This window comes from Macrobrachium nipponense, chromosome 10, assembly GCF_015104395.2.
Source record: "Macrobrachium nipponense isolate FS-2020 chromosome 10, ASM1510439v2, whole genome shotgun sequence".
NCBI lineage: Eukaryota > Metazoa > Arthropoda > Malacostraca > Decapoda > Palaemonidae > Macrobrachium > Macrobrachium nipponense.
Window position 1 is genome coordinate 43,727,367 of NC_087204.1, and position 13,384 is coordinate 43,740,750.

General features: G+C 51.1%; 1 protein-coding gene across 1 annotated transcript; it reads right to left on the minus strand.

Annotated features, from left to right (window-relative positions):
- Nucleotides 1–973: 973 nt before the first annotated feature.
- On the minus strand, nt 974–6,528 carry LOC135223959 (collagen alpha-1(I) chain-like). The gene is made up of 3 exons (XM_064262880.1): nt 5,748–6,528; nt 2,316–5,684; nt 974–1,173 (listed from the first exon to the last, which is right to left on the minus strand). Exons 1-3 carry the CDS (start codon nt 6,526–6,528, stop codon nt 974–976), a joined length of 4,350 nt encoding a protein of 1,449 aa, XP_064118950.1.
- Between the last annotated feature and the right edge of the window lie 6,856 nt (nt 6,529–13,384).

Consider the following 13,384-nt stretch of genomic DNA (forward strand, 5'->3'; position numbering starts at 1 on the left):
AGACGGCCAGTTTCACAGTTTACAAGTCGGTATCTCGATCGTTGTATCTCAATGGTCTGGGCTGCGGGACTATAATTAAAATTCTTTCAGAATCTTTCCTGCTATATTTTGATAATTCAAAATATCTCTCGTGGAATATAGAACTAACGAAAAATCGTGAGAGAGAGGAGAGCATATGAACTGGGTATAGCCTGTGTAGGTAACCTAAGGATTCAAGTTTGAAGAAAATGTGGCGTTACCTAGCCTTGGCAGCATCTGTTGTTGATATTGTTCTCCAGATGTTGTTCGAAATACGGAGGCATAGTCATCTTGTTTGGCGTGGCTGCCTATTCGCTGGTGAGGTTTCTCCTGACTGATGATGGAGCTGAACAGCACAAGGAAAAGGAACTGAACGAGAGAACTGCGGCCTTGAGAGACACAATCCAGTGTCAGAGAGAGAGCAGCGCATGAACTTGGACAGGACACTTCTTCAGCTGCATGAAGAGATACAGAAGTCGGGCGGAAGGGGAGAAGCCACTCGTGTAATACAGATCACTCAGGAGGTGTTCTGGCAAGACAAGGCCCACTTGCTCGAAGGTTTCTGAAAAGGGAGAACGATCAAGAAACGAGGGAGAAACGGCAGCTGGAAGACAAGATCCAGGCAGACGAAAATCAGCAGCTGAAGAAGAACACGAAAGAAATTGGGCCGAGAAACGATGCCCTATGTGATAGGATAAGGAAAGTGAGTGTGTAGTTGACAGAGGCAGACTGCCTGCTTGAGAGGCTGGAGAAACTCCTACAACAGAAGGAGAAAGACCGAAGAAGCAGTGCGGATGACGAGGCTCATCAAGGAACAAAACGACGCAACTGAAAAGCGGGAATCCGACAGGAAAGACCTCGAGCTGAGGTTCCAACACCTGCATAAGGATGTGGAAGATCTCTGGACGAAAAAGTGTGTACTCCAGTCTCCAGTGTGAAGTTGAGGAGGCGAAAGTCATGAGGAACGAGCTGGCATGCCTTCTAGAGGAACGAAATCGTCGCTTAGAGTCGCTGGAGAGGAAGGCCGGAGTCCAGGGCGAAGGGAACGACCAGCTGGAAGATGAGGTTCGACAGCTGCGAGGAGCAAAGGAGATATTGGTGAGCGACGTAAAGAACCTCCAGGAGAACTACTGACGCCTGGAGATTCGAGAACCACTGGAAAGTGCAAAAGCTGCTGTCGATCTTCAAGGAATGGCACGATCGAGTGTGGGCTGGCCTTGCTCAGACGGATGAGATGTGAAAAATTTGTGGAGAATGTTTGTTATATGGAAAGTTTGATGTTTATTTGTAATAAATTTGCTTTGTTAATCGTTGGAAGAAAGTGAACTTGAACGGAAATATATATGTTAAAATGTTTTTTTAGAGTTTTATTGATTCCTGGAAGGCCCGTCGGTGAATAACCACTGGTTGCAAACAAGGTAAAAAGACCATACAGACAAATAAAGAAAAAATTCGTGGAAGGGAAAGGAAAATGAAAATAGGAGGATTATAGAAATGGTAAGGAAAATGAGAGGATTCGTGGAGGTGCCAGGAGAAGAAGCAGAGGATTCAGAGAAGCGCCAGGAAAATTGAGAGGATTGAGTCTGATTCATGGAGGTGTAATGAGAAGAAGCAGAGGATTCATAGGTGACCCAGGACAATTGAGAGAACTGAATAGGATTCGGGGAGGTGCCAGAAGAAGAAGCAGAGGATTCAGAGAATCCCTGTGAGAATTGTAAAGATTCAGTGGCATATTCTGGTACCAACGCTAAACAAAGGTGTTGGTGTCAGCTGGGACTGGCGGGTGTGGCCCGCCTTGGGTCCCGGGACGGGTGGGCGAGGCCCGCCTTGGGTCCCGGGACGGGTGGGCGAGGCCCGCCTTGGGTCCCGGGACGGGTGGGCAAGGCCCGCCTTGGGTCCCGGGACGGGTGGGCAAGGCCCGCCTTGGGTCCCGGGACGGGTGGGCGAGCGCCCCCGTGGGTCCCGGGACGGGTCGGGTGGGCGAGGCCCGCCGTGGGTCCAGGGACGGGTGGGCGAGGCCCGCCGTGGGTCCCGGGACGGGTGGCGAGGCCCGCCGTGGGTCCCGGGACGGGTGGGCGAGGCCCGCCGTGGGTCCCGGGACGGGTGGGCGAGGCCCGCCGCCTGGGTCCCGGGACGGTGTGGGCGAGGCCCGCCTTGGGTCCCGGGACGGGTGGGCGAGGCCCGCCGTGGGTCCCGGGAGGCGTGGGCGAGGCCCGCGTGGGTCCCGGGACGGGTGGGCGAGGCCCGCCGTGGGTCCCGGGACGGGTGGGGGCGAGGCCCGCCGTGGGTCCCGGGACGGGTGGGCGAGGGCGCCGTGGGTCCCGGGACGGGTGGGCGAGGCCCGCCGTGGGTCCCGGGACGGCGGTGGGCGAGCCGCCGTGGGTCCGGGACGGGCTGCGGCGAGGCCCGCCGTGGGTCCCGGGACGGTGGGCGAGGCCCGCCTTGGGTCCGGGACGGGTGGGCGAGGCCCGCCTTGGGTCCCGGGACGGGTGGGCGAGGCCCGCCTTGGGTCCCGGGAGGGCGGGTGGGCGAGGCCCGCCTTGGGTCCCGGGACGGGTGGGCGAGGCCCGGCCTTGGGTCCCGGGACGGGTGGGCGCGAGGCCCGCCGTGGGTCCCGGGACGGGTGGGCGAGGCCCGCCTTGGGTCCCGGGAGGCGTGGGCGAGGCCCGCCTTGGGTCCCGGGACGGGTGGGCGAGGCAGCCTTGGGTCCCGGGACGGGCGGGCGAGGCCCGCCGGGTCCCGGGTCGGGAGGGCGGGCGAGGCCCGCCGTGGGTCCCGGGACGGGCGGGCGAGGCCCGCCTTGGGTCCCGGGACGGGCGGCGAGGCCCGCCTTGGGTCCGGGACGGGCGGGCGAGGCCGCCTTGGGTCCCGGGACGGGCGGGCGAGGCCCGACCTTGGGTGTCCCGGGACGGGCGGGCGAGGCCCGCCTTGGGGTCCCGGGACGGGGCGCGAGGCCCGGCCGTTTTTGTCCTGGGATGGCGGGTGTCCGGGACGGGAGGGTGAGGACAGCGGGTGTGCGGGCGAGGCGGGACGGGGCGGCGACGGGCGGGCGGGAGGCGGGAACGGGCCGGCGAGGCGGGAGCCGGGCAGGCCCGCCTTTGGGTCCCGGGAGGCGGGTGGGCAAGGCGAGGCCCCCTGGGTTCCCGGGACGGGTGGCAAGGCCCGCCGTTGGTCCCGGGACGGGTGGGCAAGGCCCGCCGTGGGTCCCGGGACGGGTGGGCAAGGCCCGCCGTGGGTCCCGGGCCAGGCACGCTGTCCCGGGAAGGAGGTGGGCCCGAGGGGGGCCGACCCTTGGGTCCCGGGACGGGTGGGGGGCGAGGCCCGCTGGGTCCCCCAAGGGACGGGTGGGCGAGGCCCCGCCTTGGGTCCCGGGACGGGGGGGCAAGGCCCGCCGTGGGTCCCGGGACGGGCCGGGCCCGCCGCCTGGGTCCCGGGAGGTGGGCAAGCCCGCCGTTGGGTCCCGGGACGGGGGGGCAAGGCCCGCCGAGGGTCCCGGGACGGGCGGGAAAGGCCCGCCGCTGGGTCCCGGGAGGGGCGGGCAGGGCCCGCCGTGGTCCCGGGACGGCGGGCTTGGGCCCGGGCGCATCCCGTGGGTCCCGGGTACGGGCGGGCAAGGCCCGCCGTGGGTCCCGGGACGGCGGGCAAGGCCCGCCGTGGGTCCCGGGACGGGCGGGCAGGCCCGCCAGTGGGTCGGGTCCCGGGAAGGGCGGGCAAGGACCCGCCAGCCCTGGGTCCCGGGACGGGCGGGGCAAGGCCCGCCGTGGGTCCCGGGAGGAAGGGCGGGCAAGGCCCGCCGTGGGTCCCGGGACGGGCTTGGGCAAGGCCAACCCGCCTTGTGGGTTTCCCGGGACGGGCTTGGGCGGGAAGGCCCGCCAGGGTTGGGTCCCGGGACGGGCGGCAAGGCCCGCCTGGGTCCCGGGACGGTCGGGCAAGGCCCGCCTTGGGTCCCGGGACGGGCGGGCAAGGCCCGCCTTGTCCCGGGTGGGCCCGGGCAAGGCCCGGGGCCTTGGGTCCCGAAGGAGGCCCGGGCCAAGCCCGCCTTGGGTCCCAGGGAGGAAGGGCGGGCAAGGCCCGCCTTGGGGTCCCGGGACGGGCGGGCAAGGCCCGCTTGGGTCCCGGGACGGGAGGGCAAGGCCCGCCTTGGGTCCCGGGACGGGCGGGCAAGGCCCCGCCTTGGTCCCGGGACTGGGCGGGACAAGGCTTGGGGTCCCCGGGACGGGTGGGCGCCCGCCCTGGGTCCCGGGACGGGCGGGCAAGGCCCGCCTTGGGTCCCGGGACGGGTAGGGCGGGCAGGCCCGCCTTGGGTCCACGGGACGGGGGGCAAAGGCCCGCCTTGGGTTCCCGGGATGGGCGGGCAGGACCCGCCTTGGGTCCCCGGGAGGGCTGGGATGGCGGGCCTTTGGGTCCCACGGGACGCCCGTGGGGGGGGGGGGTGGGCGGGGGGGAGGGCCCCCTGGTCCCAGGATGGGGCGAGCGGGAGGCCCGCCGGGGTGTCCTGGGAGGGGGGGTCAGGACGGGTGAGGGTGAGGACAGCGGGTGTCCCGGGACCAGGGCGGGCGAGGCGGGACGGGCCGGCGAGGGGGACCCGCCGGCGAGGCCCGCCTTGGGTCCCGGACGGGCGGGGTGGGCAAGGCCCGCCTCGGGTCCCGGGACGGGCGGGTGGGCAAGGCCCGCCTCAGGTCCCGGGACGGGTGGGCAAGGCCCGCCTCGGGTCACGGGACGGGCCTGGCAAGGAACCCGCCTTGGGCCGGTCCCGGGACCGGGTGGCCCAGGCTGGGTCCCGGCACGTCCCGGGACGGGTGGGCGAGGCCCGCCTTGGGTCCAGGGACGGTGGGTGGGCGGATGCCCGCCCCTTGGGTCCCGGACGGGTGGGCAAGGCAGCCTTGGGTCCCGGACAGGGCGGGTGGGCAAGGGCTCGCAATTGGGTCCCGGGATGGGTGGGCAAGGGACGCCATTGGGTCCCCGGACGGGTCGGGCAAGGCCGCCTTGGGTCCGGGACGGGCGGGCGGGCCCCAAGCCCGCCGTGGGAAGGGTTCCCGGGAGGGCGGGCAAGGGCCCACGGCCCGTGGGTCCCCGGGACGGGAGGGCAAGGGCCCGCCTTGGGTCCCACGGACGGGCGGGCCAGGGCAAGGCCCGCCTTGGGTCCCGGGACGGGCGGCAAGGTCCCGCCTTGGGTCCCGGGACGGGCGGGGCAAGGCCCCGGGCCGGGTTGGGTCCCGAGGGCGGGCAGGGCCCGCCCGCCTTGGGAGGGTCCCGGGACGGGCTTTGGGCAAGGAGGCCCAGCCTTGGGTCCCGGGCCGGGACGGGCGGCAAGGCCCGCCTTGGGTGGGTTCCCGGGACGGCGGGCAGGGCAAGGGCCCGCCTTGGTCCCGGGACGGGCGGGCAAGGCCCAAGCCTTGGGTCCCGGGAACGGGTGGGCAAGGGCAAGGCCCATCCTTGGGCCCGGGTCCCGGGACTTGGGAGGGCAAGGAAACCCGCCTTGGGTCCCGGGACGGGCAAGGGCAAGGCCCTAACTTGGCCGGGTCCACGGGACGGGCGGGCAAGGGAACCCGCCTTGGGTCCCGGGACGGGAGGCGGGCCTTGACGGGCCCGCCTTGGGTCCCGGGACGGGCGGGCGAGGCCCGCCTTGGGTCCCAGGACGGGCGGGCGAAGGCCCGCCTTGGGTCCTGGGACGGGCGGGCCTCGCCCGCCTTAGGGTCCCGCCGGGAACAGGGCGGGCGGAGGCCCGCCTTGGGGTCCCCAGGACTGGGCGGGCGAGTCCCGCCTTGGTTCCGGGACGGGCCGGGCCTCGGGCCCTCCTTGGGGTCCGGGACGGTCGGGAATGGCGGGAGGCCCCGCCCTTGGGTCCCAGGGATGGGCGGGAAGGGTGAGGCCCGCCGGGTGTCCTGGATGGGCTGAGCGTCCCTCGGGAACGGGAGGGTGATGACAGGGCCGGGGGTGGTCCCGGGACGGGTCGGGCGAGGCGGGACGGGGCCAGATGGGCCCGGAGGCAGGACGGGCCCGGCCAGGCCCGCCGGGTGTCCAGGGAAGGGCGGGCGAGGCGGGACGGGTGGGCGAGGCGGACGGCGGGCGAGGCGGGACGGCGGGCGAGGCTGGGTACGGGTCGGGACCTGCCGGGTGTCCTGGGATGGCAGGGCGAGGCCAGCCGGGGTTGCTCCGGGAAGGCGGGCGGGTGAGGCCCGCCAGATGTCCTGGGACGGTTTTTCCCGGGACGGGCGGGCGATCCCGTTTGTTGTCGGGACGGGTGGGCGAGGCCCCGCCGGGTGTCCCGGGACGTGCGGGCGAGGCGGGACGGGCGGGCGATGCCCGCCGGGTGTCCTGGGATGGGCGGGCGAGGCCCGCTGGGTGTCCCGGGACGGGCGGGTGAGGCCCACTGGGTGTCCCGGGACGGGCGGGAGAGGCCAGCCGGGTGTCCCGCGGTTGTCCCGGGACGGGCAGGCGAGGCGGGATGGGTTGTCCCGGGACGGGCGGGCAAGGGCCGCCAGGTGTCCCGGGACACCCGCCGGGCATCGCCCTCTGTGTAGGCGAGGCCCACCGGGTGTCCCGGGATGGGCGGGCGAGGTCCGCCGGGTGTCTCGGGACACCCGCCGGGCATCGCCCGGCCGTCCCGGGATAACCGTCGGGCCTCGCCCACCGGTTGCGGGACAGCCAGGTGAGGCCTGCCACAGGTCTGTAGACGGACCATCTCATTCGTGACTTCCTTATCACTTCTGTAATCTTTACTAAGCCTTACCTTCATCTTATTTCATCAATTTCTAATCACTCAAGAAGCAATATTCCCATAATCCACTGAGCATTTTCATCACTGTTCTCTCAAGCTTTACTTCCTCTTTTCTTCTCAGAGCCTATGTTTCTGCTCCATACATTAACACTGGGGTTATCACATGTGTTATATATCTTGACTTTTAGCTTGATTTGCATTTTCTTATCACATACTACTCCAGCCACCTTTCTCTACTTCCCCCATGCAGCTTTTATCCTACTGTCAACTTCAGCCTCACATCCTCCCTCTTGGCTTAAAGTATATCATAAGTATTTAAAATTTTCTGTTTTTTTTTACAATCGAGCTGCTTCTTTCTTGTATTACTATTCTGTCTCTATCTTCCCTACTGCTCAGCAACACCTCAGTTTTATTCAAATTCACCTTTAAAATCTACTGACAATAATTTCCTAATAAGGGAGAATAGGCTACATCTGTACCCCTTTTCATGCTTCAACCGTGTAAGATAATAGTCGGAGTCATTGTCATTGTACGCTTAACCATGTAGTTTTTCTCCAAGCAGAATCTATTCACCATCGTATCTACCTTTAACAGAGATCTGGAAGTCAACTAAGATTTCTGCTTAATGAGCACTTGGTTTTCAACTTGATTTCGATGTTTCAGTATGAGTTGACAGCTTTGCTATTTCCTGTGATAATTTGAAAGTGACATTCACTCTAGTTATGAAGAAAGATGGTAGAATGGTATAATGATTCGCTTGTGTGTATGAGTGCGTGTGTTTGTATTTATGTCCATACTTGTTCCAAACGAACCCGTCTGCAGGTATTCAATTGAAGAATAATTTGAGTAGGGGCACATTTGTTAGCAATTCACTTCAAAATAGGAAAGAAGCAAAAAGGCATAACAGATAATGGTCTAAATATTGCATATTAAAGATGTCTATTCTCATGCAATATTAATAAATCAGGCTAAATAACTGGTTCAGTTATTTATGAAATAGACCGGGAAGCCTACTTCACTAGTAACACCTTTCATAAAAAGGCAGGACACTGGTCTAGGCCTATACCAAATTGTCTATTGCACGGAAATATTTTTTTTCTCTTATATTTATCATAAGATTTGGACTGGAAATGGACTACAAATTGCACTGCATGGTCTAACAATGAAAGGAATTAGGCCTATACATAGTTTATTCATATTCTAGTCCAGGGACTGAGATCCTTCCCAGACGAAATCCGGCAGTGTACTGTCATAAAATCGTTCGTTGGTTACCCGTCCACACGTACGATCACCTGTCAGTCGGTCGAAAGAACTTTAGGTAATTCCATCAATTCATCAGTTCTGGTGAGTGGACTGACTCCGCCCACAAACTGCCGTCCACACTTACGTTTTAACGTCAGTTTCGATGAACTGACAGGGAGACTGACAGGTAAACCTGTGCGTGAATACCCGGCCTAACAGGAACTTGCACCGATTGCAGTGCAATATCTGCCTCTCGCTCAGCGAGGGATGTTTCTAAAGATATCAGTGACTGTTTTTAACGTCATTAAATAAGATTTCTTCCATCTTCGAAAAGAAAAAAGATTGATAAGGCATGATTTTATTTGGTATCTCCATGTTGGATGCAGATCCTGTCCAACCTCCCCCTCCCAACTCGTTGTGGGGTGTCTGTCAGGGGGTAACTACCCACTAAAAGGTCTGTCATTACCACCGCAGTACTTTAGGATGTCCAGTGCAATTGTAGTACAAATTTTACTTGGTATCTCCAATGTTGGATGGAGATCCTGTCTCCCCCTCCCCACTCGTTGTGGGACGTCTGTCAGGGGGTAACCACCCACTAAAAGGTCTGTCATTACCACCACAGTATACTAGGATGTGCAGTGCTATTGTAGTGTAAATTTTACTCGGTATCTCCTAGGTTGAATCTAGTTCCAATTAACCCCCCCTTTTCAGTGCGTCTGTCAGGGGGAACCCATCCTCCAAAATGTCTGTCACTGGTCATTGTATTATCAGTAGAGTCTGCAGATATATATCAGTTTCACCTGGTATCTCATATATTGGATCTAGACCCGAAATCTAACAAGCAATTAGTGGTGCTTGTTAAGTAAGCCACCCATATATTTTCGGCAGACGGTCAGTTTCACAGTTTACAAGTCTACTCCTAAATACCAGTAGTGGTTACAGTCGGTATCCCGATCGTTGCATCTCAATGGTCTGGGCTGCGGGACTAGGATGTCAGACTATGAGAGTTTGTGGTATCACTCAGAACTAATGTTACAGAGCGAAGAGTTATTATAATTTACGTATTCCATACGGTTGCCTCCGTGCAAGCATTGACATATGCTTTTCAATGACATCGACAGACTGAGATTCCGTAAAGAGAGAGAGAAAATTATCATATGACAGAACAGAACAATGAGAAAAAACACTCAAGGTTCAGCGTTATCTATGTAATTTAATTTCAGGAAGTAGACACGTAAAACTGAACTTAATTAACCAGTTCCTCAACTATGAATAATTAAGTCCATGCAATTATTCTAATTTTTGTTTGTTTATAACTGTTCACATAATCTCTCTCACAAGCAACCTCTGCACATGATTATCCCCTTTTCCATAAACAATACTCCTCCGTCTTGCCTTCCCTCACAATATGCTAATTTATCCTAAATCAGAGGACCTTCACCTAAATTAGTTAAAAAAAAAAAAAGGAGAACAAACGACCCTTTCCAGATAGTAGCTTCACTTCTGACAACAACAAATAACTGCTGATAAACCTCTGACTTCATTATTTAGTAGTTTCCCATCAAGATGCCCTCCCATGCAAGAATGAAACTCTTCCCCATTACATTAATTCGTCTAGCATAGGAGACCATCTCTTCCGACATTTATTGGTAGCCGTATATAACAGGGGACTCCCCATATCTACCCCTAAGCTCATCAATATAAAAAAAATCTTCCACTATCATAAAATAAAGTTGTCACTTTTTTTTTATTCTAGAAACACCAGTAGGAAGTTCACCAACTTTAATATAAATTCCATAATTACTTTTTTAGAATTAGAATGACTTTAGTTTTGAGTCATGGATTTTCAAACGAAAGAGGGAACTAAACATCGTCCAGCAATTGACACTTTTTTTATAATAAGCAAAAATTTTCTTTTCAAAAAATTTTTGCTATCAAATTCATCTTCATAATATGTTCCAAGGTAGCATTTGGGCTTCACCAATAGAAAAGTCTTTTGTCTCTCCCCCCCCTCCCCCATCATAATAAGGCTGTTTAATACGCCTATTCACTAAATTACAAAAATTCACTTCTAGAATTTTGAGTTATTGCTTTAACAGAAATAAATACACCGAAGAGAACAGCATGTTCCGATTAGTCCACTCAAGGGAGATAATCCTTGCCAGTAAATATTTTCTTAAAAATCTATCGCTGATTAATCTCAAAAAAATATTTTTGTCAATACATGCCTGGATTATTAATATCAAACTACTAAACCCAACCGTAATTATTCATAAGGAAATATGGATTTTTTCTCATCAGATGACTTTTGTTTTCCATTAGAAAGGGTGGTACACCTCCGGCTGTATACCAGGCATTCGTGGGGTGAGTTTATAGCCTTCCACAGTTTTTCAGCAGAGGTGTTACTGCCATCGGCATACATGCAAACACACATGTTTTAATATATATATATATATGCTATATATATATACATATATATTAATATATATATATATATATTTATATATATAATATATATATATAATATATGTATAGATATATACTTGTAATACTATATATTATGTATCTATATATGTATATATTACTATATATATATCTATATTAATATAGATATATAGATATATATATAATATATATTAGATCTATATCAATATAGATATATGATTAGAATATATATATATAGACTAGATTAATATATAGCATGTATAAGCGGATAGGAAGATACGATGAATAGAGTCGAGAGTGATAATATATAGGATAGATTATGATATTAAGTACGAATAGCCTATGGATATCAGATATAGATAGGATAGAGATGAAGTATATAGATATAGATTCTATAGGAATACAGATAACGTAGAGAGATAGATATATATAGAGAGATATATATATATAATATATATATTATCTATAATTAAAATATCTATATATATTATATCCTATATAATATATTATATATATATATATATATATATATAGATAATATATATATCTATATTGAATATATATATATATATATATATATATAGAAATATAGATATATATATATATATCTAATATAATCTTATATATATATAATATATTATATATAATTCTCTATATTTATTATTATATATATATATAATATATATTCTAATCTAATATCTATATTAATTATATAGATATATATATATATCATATATATATAATATAGATCATATAGTTCTAATGTAATAAATATATATATAATTATATAATATATTAGTATATATATATATATCTATATTAATGTATATATAGTATATATATATATATATTAATATTATAAATAATATATAGATATATATATATATACTATATTATATATATTAATCAAAAAATATAATTAATATCGATATACTATATATATATATATTATATATCTAATAATTATAATTTATATCTCTATATTAATATATATATACATATATTATTATTATTATTATATAATATAATATATCTATTAATTCTATATAATATATATATATCTATATTTAATATATATATAACTATATATCTATAATTAATATATATATCATATCTATCTAGATATAATATATATACTATATTATATATATATATATATATAATATATATATATATATATATGATATAATCTATATATATATCTCATATATATCTATAGATATATGTATATAATTATCTATATTAATATATATATATATACTCTATATAGATATACTATATATATATATATATATCTATCTGTAGGGATATCTAATTTATATATATAATAGATATATCTCTATATACTAGATACCAGCTCTATATCGTATATACTATACTATATTAATATATACTATCCATATATAATCTCTTTCTATATAATATATATATATCTATATCTATATTATTATATATATCTCTATCAATATATATCATATAGATCTATATTAGATATATATAACATATATATCTATATACTATATAATCTACATATATCTATATTATATAGATATCTATTATAGATTTGAGTTTAGATTTATCTTCCCGCCACTGGCCAGTGGCATAAGGCTGAAGATATATATTGGATCTGTATTAATATATTATATATATATATATATTATATATATATATATATATAGAGAGAGAGAGAAGAGAGAGAGAGAGAGAGAGAGAGAGAGAGAGAAGTAAATAATATATATCTATCTATAATATAGAATATATATATATATCTGTATTAATATAGATATATATATATATACTATATTAATATAGAATATATATATATTTACTTCTCTTCTCTCTCTCTCTCTCTCTCTCTCTCGTCTCTCTCTCTCTCTCTCTATATATATATATATTATATATACATAATATTATATATATATATATATATATATATATATGAATGTCCTTTTTTTTTTGTAATACAACAGTATAATATGAAGATAAAAGGCCAAAAAAACATTATTTTAAAGTTGCAACCATATATTTCGAGCACTTCCTTCTGTGCTGCTGATCAGTGTGCTCTCAGGTGCTATTGAAAAAAGTGACACCCACTCCAGAAATTTGAGCCAACAAATCAAAAGGCTAATTAGGAACAGCGTATGGATTAATCTTGGTTTGTATGGTGTTTTTACGTTGCATGGAACCAGTGGTTGTTCAGCAACAGGACCAACGGCTTTACGTGACTTCCGAACCACGTCGAGAGTGAACTTCTATCACCAGAAATACACATATCTCACGCCTCAATGGAATGACCGAGAATCGAACTCGCGGCCACCGAGGTGACAAGCCAACACCATACCGACCACGCCACTGGGGCGCTTAGGAATAATCTTGGCTCACCCAATAACGTGCTGAACCTCTCTAACTATCCCCTCACCGCAGAAGAACAGACGGTCTTAAATCTTGGCATCTCATTCGCTCTAAAACAAGGGGTTAATAAGAAGAACATAGAATTACTAGTCATTCAAGATAATCTACCCCTCTCCCCCCTACTTTTATGACCTCCCAAAAACACATAAAGATGGGATTCCTCTACGCCCCATAATATCTAGCAGGGGCTCTTTCATGTATAAAATATCCAAATGGCTTGCGGACCTGTTATCACCCTTCTAGGAACATTCTCATCCTCCCACGTTAAACATGCAGAGGATTTTATACAAAAATTTAACAGTTTAAATATCATCGCAAATGACATCAAATTGTTTAGCCCTGACGTCGAATAATTATTTACCAAAGTCCCGATCGCCGACGTGTTGTCCTTTCTAAAGAGGAAGTTACAACCATATGAAGAACATTTTCCCCTTTATTATTGACAAAACACTAAAACTAATCAACCTCTGTGTAACTGACAACGTGTTCTCTTTCAATGGTAATTTTTACAAACAAAAATTGGGTTGTAGAAAGGGCAGTCCCTTA

What these genes read in the sequence shown, in the direction of transcription:
- LOC135223959 (XM_064262880.1), bottom strand. Translation starts at nt 6,528, where the DNA reads ATGCCCGGCGGGTGTCCCGGGACACCTGGCGGCCCTTGCCCGCCCGTC. An exon ending in CCAGTCCTGGGGACCCCAAG is followed by an intron (nt 5,685 to 5,747) that starts GCGGGCCTCCGC and finishes CGCCCGTCCCAG; the next exon opens with GACCCAAGGCGGGCCTTCGC. An exon ending in CACGGCGCCCTCGCCCACCC is followed by an intron (nt 1,174 to 2,315) that starts GTCCCGGGACCC and finishes TGCACTTTCCAG; the next exon opens with TGGTTCTCGAATCTCCAGGC.